At 59.7% G+C, this 15,751-nt stretch overlaps 1 protein-coding gene across 6 annotated transcripts in view; it reads right to left on the bottom strand.

The window, feature by feature from the left end:
- NAV1 (neuron navigator 1) overlaps positions 1-15,751 on the bottom strand; it is a 210,709-nt gene that overhangs the window by 22,097 nt on the left and 172,861 nt on the right. For 3 of the 6 annotated variants that reach the window (XM_027096024.1, XM_027096029.1, XM_027096025.1), the window contains 12 exons: positions 11,199-11,337; positions 10,455-10,752; positions 9,029-9,722; positions 8,111-8,554; positions 7,421-7,462; positions 6,662-6,810; positions 4,933-5,103; positions 3,887-3,939; positions 3,186-3,209; positions 3,000-3,077; positions 303-386; positions 3-114 (listed from right to left, as the gene is read on the bottom strand). In XM_027096024.1, coding sequence (XP_026951825.1) covers positions 3-114; positions 303-386; positions 3,000-3,077; positions 3,186-3,209; positions 3,887-3,939; positions 4,933-5,103; positions 6,662-6,810; positions 7,421-7,462; positions 8,111-8,554; positions 9,029-9,722; positions 10,455-10,752; positions 11,199-11,337 — 2,288 coding nt within the window. The remainder of the gene's footprint in view (positions 1-2; positions 115-302; positions 387-2,999; positions 3,078-3,185; positions 3,210-3,886; positions 3,940-4,932; positions 5,104-6,661; positions 6,811-7,420; positions 7,463-8,110; positions 8,555-9,028; positions 9,723-10,454; positions 10,753-11,198; positions 11,338-15,751) is intronic. The other 3 variants (XM_027096026.1, XM_027096027.1, XM_027096028.1) reach the window with 3 other exon arrangements.

Genomic DNA, 15,751 nt, shown 5'->3' with positions numbered 1-15,751 from the left:
ACCTTTGGGTGTGGCTTCTGAGGCATTGAGGGCCCCCTGAATGACGGCCTGGGCCTCAGAGTTCTTCTTCTTCAGAAAGTCTATGGTTTCCCGTAAGTCCAGCAGCTCAGTGTCCTGAGAGAGAAACGAAGTGGTGTCACGGGTGTGGCTGGGGGACACCTGCTCTGTGCCCGGCCAGGGGCTGGGCTCGGGACTCTCCAGACCCGATGTGGAGGGCAGGGAATTGGGGCAGGTGGAGGAGCCAGGGCGGCAGGAGGGGGGGCGCCAGCCTGGCCTGTCCGTCCCCCGACCCGCGCTCTCACCTTCTCCTCGGCTGTCTCCGCCAGGTGCCGCAGACGGCATGTCATGCTCACCAGGCTCTGCTCAAAGGCCGCCACCAGGTTGGCCTGAAACAAACATGTATGGGGGTTCCCCAGGTGCCTGGGTTTGGGGAAGGGAGGGGACGTCTGTGGGAGGTGGCTAAGCTGACTGCAGGTCTCAGAGCGGACCAACCGCATACGGGCTCCTACACCTTGCTCCCATTTCTGGCCCGAAGAACATTCCTGGGGGGCCCAGCGCCTTGAACGATACAGCGGCACAGACAGCATCAGGGTGGGGCAGGTCTTTGGAGGCGGCTAAGGATGCGACACCTACTGTTTGCAGAGGTGGGACTGTCCCCTGCTTCCAGGGGGAGTCCCCTCGGGGGCCGTCCCTTCATCCTGGCGGAACTCCTCCCCCAGGGCCCCATCACTCCCAGAGAACGGGTTTGGGACAGCTTCCCAGCCCCGCGCCCAGGGGGCCTCCATTCTTCGGTTCTGGCCGCCCTTTCCCTGATCCTGGGGCTGGAGCGGTAGCTTGGGCCACCTCGCGGCAATTCCACAGTCTGGCCACTAGGTGTCGGGCCGGCTCCGCGAGGGGCCCCCAAGGACTTGGGGGGGGCAGCAGGGGGAGGGGCAGGAACTCCAGCTCTGCCAGCAGGAAGGCCTGCAGGGAAGGGGGGCGTGCTGAGGCTGGGACCAGAGAGGGGGACGCTCGCCCTGGGAGAGGAACAGCCGCGGATCGCGGGGAGTAAACTGTGGCCCTTCGAGGGAGGGGCGCACTCCACACAGAGCTCTGGGGGCCGGTAACGCCTGCTTCCTGTCGGCCAGTGGTTCTGCCTCCCTGGGGTCGACCCTAGTGTTCGCCCCCTGTCCTTGACACAGGCTGGAGGCCTCTCTGGTCCAGGCCGGGCTCCTTGGCACGTCTGTGCCTCGATGGGGTTACCTCCACCTCTGGACTGGGAGCTCCTGCCTTCCTGGCCTTGGGTCACCTCTTGTTTGGTCCCTACATCCCTGCCCGTCTGTGAGCACGTGCCTCCCCGTGAGGGGCCCCGAGACCCTGGCTCCTCGGGGCTTTTCCGTGCCGGCCTCTTCCCGTCTGGGGCTCCCTCTCCTCTGGGGGGGGCTGCCGCCCCGCATCCTGTCCCTCCTCTGAGCCTCCCTCACCCCCAGCCCCACGAGGGAGCCTGTATGCCCTCGGGGCTCAACCGGGGGTCTGGAGAAAGGCTGGCATGTGGGAGGGGGAAGGCGTCCAGGCTGTGCCCAGCGTGGGCAGCTGGGGAGTCCTGGTGAACAGGACACAAGGTCTGGAATCAGGGGACCCTGAGAACAGCAGAGAGCCTTCCAGAATCCAGGACTCTGACCCTCAGCGAAAGCCCGTCTCCAAAATTCAGGACCGTCGTGTCTGAGCGTTCAGTTTCTCCTCTCTCAGCCAAAGGGAACTTCCTGTTCTAAGAGAGTCACCTTCTAAATTCATTCTCTTGGCTCTGGTCCAGACTGGACAGCACCACACTGACAGGGTGTAAATGAGTCAGACGAGCTCCTGCTCTCTGACACCCCTCCCCCGCTGCCGTCTCCCAGACATGAATTTCCCGGGCTCTGCCAGACGGGATGGCCTTGGGTGAGGCGCCAGGGACAGAAGAGATGGGTCTCGTTTCTATTACGATGCTTATGGGTCCCCAGTTGTGGGGAAAAGGCTTGACACGAGCTTCGTGCAAGCCAGTAAGAATACAACGGACCGACCGAGAGTTTGGGAAAGAGAATAAAAAGAACAAAGAGAACAACCAGTGTGGTGAGGACACCGCTCGCTGCCCGAATGTACTGGAAACACGCAAAACCGCGGTGCCGGGTCTTCTACCTGATTCCAGTGAGACCCAGGCCTGACAGCTGGGCTCCCCAGAGAGGAAGGGAAGAGAAAAAAACCAGCAAGGACTGCGGAAATTGCAGACATGGTTACTTTGTGCAAACACTTGGAAAGCTCCGCAGATCCGGCTCAGCTGTTGTTTACAGCTTTGGGGGAAAATGGCTCTTATGTTCTCTGTTTGCAGCTCGGTCGCAGGGGAGAGGCTTCTGCGGCCTAGTCTGGGGGGCAGCTTCGTTTCTCCCCATCTCCCAGGGTGGAAAAACCGAGGCCACAAGAAACGCATTCTAAGCGGATGTACTCTGGGCAGGCTGAGGGCGGCGACAAGAATGCGGGCTCCCCAGCTAAGCTCAGGGGCCCCAGAAGACAAGGCAGCTGTGGCCGAGGAGCCGGAGCCCGGGCTGGCCTCCTAAGAGCGCTGCCCTTCCCAGGTGGGGTCCCACCACCCAGCTGTGTGCCTGCCCAGCGACGGGGCGAACAACGACACGGGCAGAGGCAGAGGGTTCCCAGGGATCAATAATTCTGATCCGTGACTATTCCTGTCCACGGCCAGTGGCAAGGCTGTTCCCACCTCCACGCAGAACCACTGATATAAACCCTTCTCTCTTTCACTAGGGGCTTCACAGGCCGTCGGACGGGCGCTCGTCCGTACCTATGAATTAGGGTGGGGGTGCAAATGGCTCCTTAGAGAGACCCCGACTCGGAGGAGGAGGCCGCTCTCCGGATCCTCCGCTGCCTGGAATCAAAGCCCACGGGACACCTTATGAGACAGTTCTCCCGGGGCTGAACTCATCCAGTTTGGGCCCAGACAGCTGCCCGGCTGTCCCCTCCCCGGCACTCACGTTGGCGGAGAGCTGCGACGTCAAGGTGGCTACTTTCTCCTGGGATGACTCCAGGGCCCTGCGAAGCTTCCGGATTTGCTGTGAAGGAGACGGAGAGGCACTTACGGTGGCAGAAGAGGTGTAAGGCTCGCGAGGAAGTGGGGTGCAGGGGTGTTAGGAGGCCGGGGCGAAGGCTGGGGACCCTACCTCAGACTGCATCCTCTCCTCAGCCTGGTGAAGGAGCACAGAAGCGGGGTGGGGAGAGAGAGAGAGAAAGAGAGAGAGAGAAAGAGAGAGAGAAGGCCGTTACTACGGAGGCAAAGGCAGCGCGCAGAACTCAGGGAAGCGAGATGCAGAAGCGCCCAGAGGCTGAAGCCCTGTGGCCGGGCCTGGCTCTGCACGGGGTGGGCTCAGACCCCAGACCACGGATCAGTAAGGCACACCTCTGGGGCAGAGGTCACAGCCACCTCTGCCATTGCCAGGAAGGCTAGGAAATGCAACTGCTGATCTGAGGGCTAACCCTGTCGCCACCAACTTGAAGGAGTAAAGCGTTAGGGGCAGAACGAACCTGAGGACCCGCTTACGCCTCACGAGCAGACGCGGGCCCAGGGCCCACGAGGAACCTGGGGCAGATTCTGCACACAGCGGGGGTCCTGGGGTCCCTGAGCGCGGCCCACCCTCCCGGGCACAGAACGCCTCCACGACCAGGGGATTCTCCGTTTTTCAAAGGAGGCACAAAAGGCGCCAGGGTCGCTCAGGGATTGGCGGTGAGGCCGGAAGGACCACCGAGGTCTAGAAGCGCCCACTTCGTGCCCTAAGCTCCAGGGGCCCCCACCTCGCCCCGCCCCGCCCCCAGGAGGGTCCAGGGCACAATTTGGTGCGGGGGGGTGGAGAAGCGAGGCTCTTACTGAGGAGTAGGTGGAAGAGGCACTGGAGGCCAAGGACAGCACTGAGCCATGAACTGCAAGAGAAGCAGAACGCAAAGGGTTAGCAGAGCGCTCGGCCGGGGAACCCGGGGAGGGTTCCCGGGAGGAGTGCTAAGGCAGGGGCTCGGGTTCTGATCCTGGAGCAGAGAGGGAGAACAGAACAGAGGACGCGGCTGTCTGCCCCACCGAGGACTCGAGTTCCGGGCAGAGTTGGCCTGCCCGCTCCGGCCCGTGCTCTCGGACAGCCGGGCCGAGGGCCCTGTGCTTGGCCTGCCCCTCCGAGGGCGCAGGGCTCCGGGAGAGAAGACGCTCCCGGGCACGGGTCACCGCCTCCCCCGTCAGGAAAGCACTGTCGCTGCTGAGGAAGAGGCAGTTCTCATCAGAGCTGCTCAGAACGAATCGCGACTCTGCCTGTGCCTCCTCTTCGCAGTGGGGACCGTTCAGATGAAAAAAGTCTCCAAGTGTAAGACACTCGTTCTGATTCTTCATGAACGACAGCCCTACTGAGAGAACCGGAGCAGGTCGGCAAGGAAAGCCCCCGGGATGAGCGTCCTGACGTCACCAAGTCTCACCCCCAGAAAGCCGGGCTCCAGCTCTGACCACCACGCCCAGAGGGCGGCCCTTGAAGCTGGTCTTCGGAACGTTCTCGAAAGAGGAATGAGATGCCTAATTCTCGTAAGGCTTTAAGAGCTACCTCTGCGTCCCCGTAAGCGGTCCTGTCCTCTGATGCCTGGGGGGATGGGAGGACGGTGGCGGCGTGCTCGCTCCGAGGGCGCCCTCTACATAAGCCTTCCACGCTGCCTCCCCTCCCCCGCCCCCAGGAGGGGCTCCATCCCAAAGCCCCAGGGCTAGACGGTGCCACCCAAGGTTTCTGGGCCCCCAGACCCTTCAAAGGGACGGGAAGAGAGAGCTGAAATGGCCCAATCGGATGTTCTGTGAGGCAGACATGTGCGCGGTGGCGGCAGCGGTGCGCGAGGGGACCCAGCAGAGCTGGGATGAGCGTGAACCGCGCTGGCATGAAGTCTCACCGTCGTCCGCGGGGTCTCGGAAGGATCCTGACCGGATCATCCCCTTGGGTCTCTCGGCCAGGGACAGGGTGCTCCCCATTTGGGAGCCGCTGTACAGCGCGAAGGCCGCCTCGTGGGTGGGGATGCTGTTGGAGCGGGTGATTCTTGGCGTGGTGGCCGCAGTGGGACTCACTGGAAGGACAGAGCGGGGGACAGGAGAGGGAGGGGAGGGCGGGAGAAGAGGCAGGGGCATCAGCTTTGGGTCCCGGGGGCGGGGCGCCAGGAGCAGAGGCGGATGGAGGGGCAGAGAGGAGGCCGGCGGGCGGCGGGTGTGCAGGCGGCCGTGCCTGGGAGAGCAAAGCCCTACGAGGAGGACCCTGCGTCTGAGCCAGGGGCGAAGAGCGAAGCCTGTTTAACGGCCTTCCCTTGGGCCTGTCTGCCCGGAGAGGTCGCTTTCGAAGGTCATGCTGGGGGCCCGGCAGCTTTTCTGAAACCTTCGCATCACTTGGATGTGCCGATGAAAACGGGGTGTCGTGTTTCTCTAACACACAACGGGCTGCCAGGGAGGCCTGAGAGTTCAGAGCAAGGCTCAGATCCGAGTGACGAAGAGGACCAGCGAGAGGCAGGGCTCAGGCTGTGGGGCGCACGGCCGGGCACCACGGAGGGGAGCGGCACTCCCCAGAAACTCGGCCGGTGCCCAGCATGACCCTGGCTGGAAGGTCAGAGCCGGTGAGCGTGTCCGGGAGGCTGTGGAGCCCTGCTGGCCCGCAGCCCCGCCCCCTCGGCCCCTGCCTCCCGTCGTGCATGCTCGGGGTGGGGGGTGGGGCTCCTTGGACACTCCGTGGACGTCCAGTCTCTGGGAAGACCCGGGAAGAAGACAACCCCACCTCTCCCGGGGCCCTTCGGCGTGTGTGAGGTGATGATCGTGGCTTGGCCCGGCCCCTCATCCCCCTGTGTGGTCTCCATGGAGACAGACAGCAAGCTGGCCCCGCCCTCGTTTTAATGGCTCTCAGGGACCAGATGACCTTCCCTTTAGCATTGCGCCCTTCTCTAGCAAGATGACCCCGACTCCTAGTTTCCTCAGAGTCCCCAGTCGTCCCACAGGCGTGTCACAGGTCTGCAGGTTTTGCTTACTGCCTTCCTTCGCTCCGCTGAAAGAGGCAGTGGATTTGGAGACGCAGGAAGGAAGCAACAGGCCGGCCCAGGCACTGTCCTCAAGGGCCCCCAGCACTCGGCGCCCCAGGAAGCAGGGCCGTGAGCCCCGGCCTTCGCCCCTCCCGTCTCTGAAGCAGAGTCGCCTCCTCCTCACAAGCTTCCCCTTCTCCTCAGACACCAGGAAAGGAGCGGCCAGCACGGGTCTCCCTCAGCCCTGCCTCTAGGATTGGACGGTCCCGGCTCTGGGGCAGACCCACCGCTGCACTCGACCGCTCACCCCCTGCCTCCCCCGCTGCCCAACGCTGTGTCGCGGCGCTGGGTGCGGCGGCTCCCTTCTGGCTGCACCGGGTTTTGCTCTGGGCCTCCCTTACGGCTCTTCCACGCCAACAGGCAGACTCTCTGATGCTGCAAGGACCCCACAGCCCGGGCCCAGGGGCCACGGCTCAGGTCAGGGTCTGGCGCACTCAGCCGTGCGTCTCACGATGGATGCGTGACCCGTGAGCCGGCCGCCACGGCGCGAACCAAGTATGGGGTGAAACCCAAGGCCCCGCTGCCCTGCCGGCCCCCCTGCACGGCGGTGACTGCGGACACTGACCTATGGTGGTGAGCTGGCCCTTGGCGCTCAGGGACATGGACAGCGCAGGGGGCGATGGCAGCTCTGGCTGGTCGTCGGACTCGGGCGGCCCCCCGATGCTGTGGGAGTGTCGCCACTCCTTGGCCTCCTCCTGGGGCTGCAGCTGGTACCTGCGGGCGGCAGCCAACAGCTCGGTCTGGGCTTCTACCACCTGAGCTCAGAGGTGAGCTCCAAAAGCAGGACGAGGAGGTGGGAGCCGTCGGGGCTGACTACGGGGGGTGCGGAGGGAAGCAGCATCCTCCCGGACCTCAGGAGGGGCGGAAGGGCTGGGGACGCCCCTGCGGGGCTGCCCAAGCTAGGCCGAGATGACGGAGGCCCGGGACAGAGCTCGGCATTCGAACCTCCCAGCAGCAGGAATCACCGGACCGCAGGACCTACTGCCCACCTGAGTGGCCAGAGGTGGCCCGCTCTCCCTCAGGCTTGGGGGGGGGTGTTCTGGCGGGACTGGGGCAGACAGCACAGGCTGGTGCGGAGAAGTGCGTGAGTCCCATGTGCAAGCCTGTCTCTCCTCTGTCACCAGAGCCCCGGCTACAAGGTGACGCACACACGACAGTGAGCCTGGGTGGGCGCCTGGGAGGATGTACGGGAACCAGGTACACGTGACCGGCCGAAAGGGGCACCGCACGCATGACTGGAGCCTGGGACAGGGCGAGTGACGTTTTCTCATACAGACCAGGAGCCCCAGGTACAGGAAAGAAAAACACATGTAAGGGTTATTACCTGAGCCCCTTCTTGGGAAGAGTATTCCGATCCCGCTGATTACTGTGGAGGAAAAAAAGAGAAGCACGTGGGTCCATCTCAGGAACTAGAGTTTGGGAGCAGAGGTTTGACGGACGCAACACCGGGACCCAGGGCATCCGGCCGTGAGGCCCCCATCTCCATAAACAAAGGGGAGGTCAGCCACAGCCGCCTCTGCGCTCACAATCTGAGAAATTTATCTGAGATCTTTGATGTTTTTCTCTGATTAGCTTCCCACTCCCCCCCCTCCCCTCCCCGGCAACCAGGGATTGAACCTGGGCCCTGGGCAGTGAAAGCGTGGAGTCCTAACCACCGGACCGCTAGGGAATTCCCTCTGATTTGCTTTTTAAAGATCACGCTGTGGTAGATGAAGACCAGGATGTGACATAATAGGGGTGATCTGGGGCCAATGATTAGGAAGCAGAAGCTTCGGATGGCAGGTTAAACCAGGCATGAGGGCTCGGGGAAGTCACTGAATGACTGTGTACTGGTTCCTCGTGTAGCAGGTGAGAATCAGAATTTAAACACAGAAACGAAATCCTGTTCCTTAAGAGTTGCTGAGAAGCAGAGGAGGTTACGTAATGTGCACACAAGTGTCGCCGGTCACAGAGCAGCAGTCAAACAGGCCCGGAGGCAGGAGCGGGCTCCCTGGGCTCGGCCCCGCCCACCCACCTGTCCAGCTGCCCAGTCCTGGGGCTTCCGCTCCAGGTCAGCTCTTCGGCATCCTCCTCTGCGGGGGCGGCGGGGGGCGCGGGGGCTGCGGGGACAGGGGCGCTGCTGGGGAAGGCGCCGGGCAGGCTCATGGGCATCTGGAGGGACTCCATGCTCCTGTGCAGGCCCGAGAGCTTGGGGTACATGCGGGTCTCTTTGGGGACGCCGAAACTGCTCATGAGCTCCAGGCCCTGGGAGAAGCTGGCGGAGTTGATGTTGAGGATGGGGGCTGGGCTGGGGCTGAAGCAAGAAGGGAGGGGACCCCCGGCGGCCGGGCCTGGAGTGTGCAGATCTGGGACCTTCGGCGCATGGGCGTCAGCGGACGCAGGGAGATCCAGGCTGTTGGAGTTGACCTTGTCCAGATTGGCTAGGGAGGGTGGCTTGACAAAGCTCTTAGCCGTGGCCCTGAGAGAAGTGACGATAAAACAGGACATTCAGGATCACGGAGTTAAGAGAAACAACAGGCAGGTGGGATCACAGCCAAATCCTGGTCCTGTTTCCTCACTTTCGGGCTCTTTGCAAAGCACGGGGGGCTTCTCTCAATGCCACTGGGAAATACGGGGGAGGAAATCTGACCTGGGCACCATCAAGTCTTAAGGAGGGGGCAGCACATGCACAGGGGAGACAAGGGTGGGTTTACACACAAATGGACGTGTGTGTGTGAGAAAATAAAACAGCAAAACCACCCAGGCAAGAGCTCGGAGAGGCTCAGAGCACATCGGGGGGCACCGAGAACAGCTCCGAAACACGGAAGAGGCGCCCGGCACCCGGGGAACAGGCGGGAGGCCCAGGGCCAGCAGGGAACAGGCCACCCCGTCTAAGGAGCGCCCTGGGAGGATGCTGGGAGGGCAGACAGGAGGAAGCGCCCAGCCTGGGTACCTGAGGGGGGTTGGCGGCAGCTCTGCCAACTTGGGGGCCGGGGGGTGGCTCGCTTGGCCCTTGGGCGTGCTCTCCGGGGAGCCCATGCTCTTCAGGGCTACGCTGTCTGGGTCCAGGGCCACGGCCTTGGCCTTGGCCTTCTCCTTCTCCCGGTCCGTCTGGTTGACGGGGGCTGGGGTGGCCCGCCCGCCGGCCCCCTTGGAGGGCTCCTTCAGCCTGGAGGGCGTCAGGCTGCCCTGCCTGGTGCTGAGGAGGCTGGGGTCGATGCTGCTGCTCACGGGCCGGGGGCCGGCCCGCCCGCCGGTCACGCTCATGGAGCTGGACTTGGCCGGTCGGGGCAGGCTGCGGTACTGGATGTTGGAACGGGCGCCCGGAGCCAGGAAGCCGGGCTCCGCGCCGTTGGGCACGTCCAGGCTGGTCTTGCGTCCGTTCGCCGGCTTGACGGGGATGCCCGAGGTCTTCTGCGCCTTGCCGAGCGTGGCCGAGCCCCCGGCCTGCACGACGGTGGCCGTGCCTGTGGCGGGAGGGGGCTTCTTGTAGCCGAAGGACCCCGACGTGGATGGGCGCGCGATGCCCGAGGGAGGCTTCTTGGCGTCACCCAGGCGGTCGCGGCCGGCGTCCGAGGAGGAGCGCTGCAGGCCGGCGCTCTTCACCGCCAGCTTGCCCTTGTCGGCGGCCTTGCCCTCGGGTTTGCCTGCGGAGGGCCGACAGGAGTGAGGGCTGAGACCCCCGTCTCTGGCCCCGGGAGGAGGGGCGCCGTGGGCGGGCGAGCGGGAGCCCCGCAGGCTGCGGACCCTTCTCGCCAGAGGGGAGGGGACTCTGGGCGGGACTGGCCCCCGACTGATTGTTGTTTCCGCCCCCAGGGTAGGGGGTCCCATTTTGGTTGAAACGGCAGAGGCGATCACGAAGATGATCGAGAAGGAATGACGTCTAACACTGGTCCAGGGAGGGAAGGTGGGGGAAGCAAAGGGACGGGACTTAGCTGTGTCTGCCGGTGGTTAGGGACTAGAGGGGGCCTGACGGAGGCCGCGGGTCACCACGGAGCCACTCTGGGAGCGGCATGATTCTGACAGTGTGCCAGGACCTCCCTGGGACGGCAACCAAGCCCTCAGGAAGACAAGAGCATCACCCGCGTGTCCCAGGAGAGGAGACGGAACCACTGGATGGTGTGAGGCAGGTCAGGCCAGCCTCCCCCCTCCTCTACACCTGGGCCTAGGCTTTAAGCACGTGGCATTTGTATGCCCACATCTGCACGACGGACATCGTACTGCCCGTCTTCCCTGACTCGGGGTGGCCTGGAGGCTAGGGTGGGCAGTATGCGGAAGCAGCGTGCAGGCTGGCCGTCTCCCAAGGGTTGACGGCTGTGAGGAAGCCAGGGAAGCAGGACTTGGCCCTGGGCCCCCCGGTCCCTCGTTACTCGGCTCACCTGCGACCTTGAGGGCGCTCTGGGCCGTGTGAGTGATGGGGGAGGTGACGGCCACCGGCGGGGTCCTGCCCTTCTTCAGGGGCCCGGGGTGCCCCAGGGTGACGGGCTTCTTCAGCTCCCCAACCTTAGATGGGTCGTCGCAGCTCTCGGGCCGCTCTCGCCGCCACTTGGCCGCCCCGGGCTCCATCTTCAGGCTGCCGCTGTCGTACTCCAGCTTCCTGGGGGCCTTCTCCTCCGACTCACTGAACCAGTTCAGCGCGCTCTCTGCCAGCGAGCGCTTCTCGGAGTCCGTGCGCAGCTGGAGACGAAAGAAGGCAGAGTGGACGCTCAGGTGGGGAAGGGGGGACTGGGTGGAGAGAGGGGCTTTGGCTGCCGGGTGGCCCGACCCTTCCAGAGCAGACAGCGAACCAGCCTTCCGCCCGCACCTCCAGGCTGCCAGAGGACAGCACACAGATCCCGGGCTTCTCTTCCTCTCCAGGTGGGACAGCACTTACGGGCATCCCTCCGAACTGGCGTGGGCGCTCGATAGAGGCCCGCCCGCCGGGACAGCAGCTCACGCCTTAGGTGACTGCCCGGCAGCTAGGGATTTCTTTCCACCAGCTCAAGAAGGACTTGGCCAACGGCACGTGGGAACCAATCCCACGGAGCAGGTGAGCGGACGTGCCACCCTGCGCACAGGCACGGCCCGGTCTGCCCCGCGGTTCTCTTGCAGAAGGCGGCTAAGGCATCCGCACTCGCACGTACCACTATAGTCGAGTTCCTGCGAGATGCCGTCGGCGTGGTGGGCAGGGAGTTGAGTGAGGAGCTGGCGTTGAACTCTTCCGAGCTGAGGTTGTCAGAGGCATCACTGAGCCCGCTGCTGATGGAGCTGCTCTCATCCCAGCTGCGGGACAGGAGAGAAGGGTTAGCAGTCAACACAGAAGCCACGACGAGAAATAAAGTTCCCATGATGAGGGCAGGATGGCTGTACTCAAGCATACAGACCGGCCAGAAGGGGAAAAGCGTGGGGGTTAGTCCTGGGTTTGCCAGCAACGCAAAGAGTGATTTAAACTTCCTTGTAATTTGGTGATGTCCTTTCATAAAAGGAAGGGACTACACAGGGAGCTCTACTCAACACTCTGTAATAACCTATGTGGGAAAAGAATAGGAAAAAGAAAAGATATACGTGTTAGACGTACACTGAATCAAGGTGCCTTACAGCTAAAACAAGAACAATGTTGTAAATCCACTATACTCCAATATATAATAATTACTACATTTAAATTAAAAGAAAAAGAAGGGACTAGCTTTATCTGGTCAAGGAAGATGTTATATCTCCTTAACAGAAAGGCGTATTATAGAGACAAGATAATTCTTGGATGGATCTAATCACACAAACCCATTTCCCGTCCCTATATATAGCCTCCATTCTTAGAATTACTGTATCTTTATTTCTAGATGTGTTCTCTAGGTATTTCCCCTCCCTTTCCTGAATTTTTCCACACCTGATAACCAGGGCCGGAAAAAGACTGATCTTTTCTAGAGCCGCTTAGACCTGTCACTTCTCACTGCCCCGCTCTGTATCGGGTTCACCCCATCCTGGGACCGGGTCCCGCTGCTGAAGAGCGTGTACCACTCTTCTGGTAAGTGAACCCACTTTAGGTGCCGTGGCCAAGCAGAGGGGCCAAATGTGTGCTGAATGGTTTCATTTCTCTGCCAATTGCTCGGAATATCAGACTTGTGGTGCCTGGGAGAGACTGTCATTAAACATCTGTCTGTACGTCTTTATATCGAGAACCCTGGTCCGTATATTCAGAGAGCCTGACACAGCCTCGGTCACTCTCCCACAGTCGCTTGGCTATTGGTTTTTCTGTTTGACAAGTTTCACAGTCGGAACGTTTATTCTGAACATCTGAACGAGATGCCCCCTCCTGCACCGTTCACCTCCTCTTGGACCATCCGTGCTTGCTCTGGCAAGTTTCTTTTAGTTCACACGTTATTTTCAAAGCTCAACTTCCATCCCCTACGACCGTTTTTCAAAGGTCCCATTGCCCAAGCCCTTCCCCATTTCTCTCTCTTCCTTCTGGACACTAAAAAGCGCTTCAGAAATTCCATGTTCAGTTTTAGAGCCTCAGGCTGAACACGGGACTTCAGCTAAGACTTTAGTAATTCCGTGGGAATTCTCTCTACACCCTCCCATCCGCGTCCACAGTGAGTTTGCTCGTCAGCTTCACGTGTGTGCTGAAGCGGCTTAAGATGTTTCCCGTGAATTAGCTGGTATCTGGGAAACGTCTCCCTTTAGATTTATTTTGAGTTTCGTATCATGGAACAAAAATCAGACACACAAGTCCTCTAAGTGCTTGGCCCGGATTTCGGCTGGCCTCCGGCTGATTTATGTGCTGGGAATAGGAAGGTGGGTGGTTTGGACGCTCGGCTTGTTGTTCTGCAGGGATTAATCCAAATACACTGAGAAAGGGCAAAGAAAGCACGGGGATGAGACCACACTACAGACTGACCAGACGTTATTACTGTGAAATATGGCCATTATGAAATGACAATCCACTCTTCTGCCCCCACTTGTGACATATATTACATCTCACGTTTGTCCTGGCCTAAAATAACACCTCCCCCCAACCCCACACTGTAGAGAACACGTACTGAGCAGGAAAGATCAGTTCTGGTTTTACGATCCTATCATCCTACCAGCTCTCCTGGGTCAAGACAAGATCTCTGACAAACAGTTTCCAGCGGGTCAAATACAGAAGAAGCCTGTCCTTGCGCAGAGATTAATTACGGGTAATCGAGGCCTTGGGGCAGAGAAAACGCCTATGGACGTGAGGACTTTGCAGTCCACCAACCCCGAAGAAACCCTTCCTTTGCTCTGCACTGACGGAAAGCCCAACGCGGAGACGGGGGAGGGGTGTTTATCTTCTCAGAGACTCAGTTCCTCCTGGCCCCAAAGACCTCCCCTCCCAAATCACAGACTTTCTCCTGTAGTAAGAAAGTTCCAGGCTAATTACCGGGCAAGGTTGACTACAGGATTTGAAGGTTTCCTTCAATTCTTCCACGGACCGGGGGCAGGGCGGGGGCATGGCTCAGGAAGTAACGCGAGCCATGGGGAGTCATGGGGAGCGGCAGGTGAAGCTTCGCTCGCTCACCTCCTGCTGTGCGGCCCGGTTCCTAACAGTACCGCCCTCGGCCCCAGGGGTTGGGGACCCCCGACCTAGAGAAATTCCTTTGCAGGTCCTGAACAGAAGGAAAACTCTGTCGTCATGACTGAAGGGTTAAGCATGTCCATTGGAGGGAGCATATTTTCTTTCTTAAAAGAAAAATGACACAAGTGATATAGGCTCTAGTCAAGACTCAAACATTATGCAAAAATATAAAGGGAAAAAGGAAAACGCCCCTTTTCTGCCCTCCCACTTTGACTTCTAGGGTAACCACGGGTAACGGTTTTTGTGCTTCCTTCAGAGCACCCCCATGCGGCCCCCTGTCCGCAGCTGTCTGCCCTCTGCATCGGGGACCACACCCCACCCTCTGGAGGTTCTTAAGTTGGAACCTCAGGCCTCCTCTGTGTTGGTTTACATTCTTGTTTTAGTGAAGTACCTCCTCCAGTAGGCTCCTGGAGAAGTGTGCTTGGGAAGCAAACTTTATAAGATCTGACGCCTTATAAAATGTCATTATGCTGTTTTACGTGGGAGATTTTGGCCAGGCATTGAATCCTTAGCTGAAAACAACATCCTTGCAGAATGCAAAAGCATTGCTCCAACGCCTAGCCTCTACTGTTGCCATTCTGATTCCTCGTCCCTAGAATGTGACCTGTTTCTTTGTTTCCTTTCTGGAAACGTTTAGCATCTTCCCGGGTGTTATGAAGTATCATTAATGACTCTATTTTTGGGGCAGTGGCCTCAATTTTATCTTCCGTTGCCTCCATTTCTGCTACCATTTTTCATTTCCAAGGGTGAAAACACCATATCGGTCTTTCTCTCAAGGACACAACCTCTTCTTTTAACTCTCAGAGACATTCATTCACTCATTCATTCGGAGGGGCAGGTTTACAATCTCTTTGCCTAGTTTCTAGCTCCAAGTTGCTTTTTTCTGTTTGTATCGGGAGGCTTCTGTGTTACACGCCTTCTCGCATCTCTGACGACCCTTGCCTGTTTGCTCATCTGTAAGACTGGGACCCTCATCATAAGTTCATTGGAAGCTCTGTGTACACAGGTAGGACTTGTCAGCGATGGCGTCAGTATAGGGAGATGCAATGGGACTGATTCATGTCAGTTTCTTCTCTGGGGCTGCTCAGATTTCCTAGAGATGAATCTCCCACCCTCCTCCCTGGAGGGAATGAGACCTGTGTTCTGAGAGCTGAGCTGGGGAAGGTCCTGGGGGGGTCTCAACATTCAATATGCGAAGTTTCACTCAATACTGGCTCAAAATCTAAGCCTTCACTGTGCCAGGAGCCCCCGAGTGCAGAGACCCCTGTTCTATTCTCTCCAGAGTTTCCAGTCTTCTGTCGACTAGGGGAACGGCCGTAGCCTTCCTAGGACGAGGGGATCTGAGTCTGAGGGTTTCTTATATAAATTTCCAACCAGTCCTCCTGTTTTTAGTTTCACCTCTTCCCCCTCTAAAGGTACCTGATGTCACCAAGTCAGCAAGCTTTTTAAGGGTCCTGGGATACAAACAGAGGTGCTGCACAGTTGTCCCCACTGTGGGCTTAGGACTCGCCTTCGAGCTGATAAAGCAGTTCACACCTGCCATTCTGATCCAGCTTCCCCGGATGTGGCTCCTGTCTCTCCCTCTAGTCTTTGTCCTTGTGGTTTTATGATTAAAACAAAATCCCAGGGCTTCCCTGGTGGCGCAGTGGTTGAGAGTCCGCCTGCCGATGCAGGGGACGCGGGTTCGTGCCCCGGTCCGGGAAGATCCCACATGCCGCGGAGCGGCGGGGCCCGTGAGCCATGGCCGCTGAGCCTGCGCATCCGGAGCCTGTGCTCCGCAACGGGAGAGGCCACGACAGTGAGAGGCCCGCGTACCGCAAAAAAACAAACAAAACAAAACAAAACAAAACAAAAGTTCGTTCAGGATTTTCCGTAACATCTTATGGAAAAACCTGGATGAACTTCTTGGACAGCCTAATACTACCGGCCTGTCCATCTTTTCTTCCTTTACGTTCTTCCTTTACGTTTCTCCTGCTTTTGCTCCGGTTCAGAGCCTAACGACCTCTTGGCTGAAGCCCTGTGAAAGGCTTCCATCCCCCCCACTGTCAACAGAGTTTCCCCTCCTTCCAGTACACACTGAGTATCATCAGAAGCCCGACCCAG

The sequence above is a fragment of the Aethalodelphis obliquidens genome, unplaced genomic scaffold, assembly GCF_003676395.1.
Source record: "Aethalodelphis obliquidens isolate GAN/ISIS:26980383/991018 unplaced genomic scaffold, ASM367639v1 scaffold97, whole genome shotgun sequence".
Taxonomy (NCBI): domain Eukaryota; kingdom Metazoa; phylum Chordata; class Mammalia; order Artiodactyla; family Delphinidae; genus Aethalodelphis; species Aethalodelphis obliquidens.
This window is presented reverse-complemented; position numbering and strand designations above follow the sequence as displayed.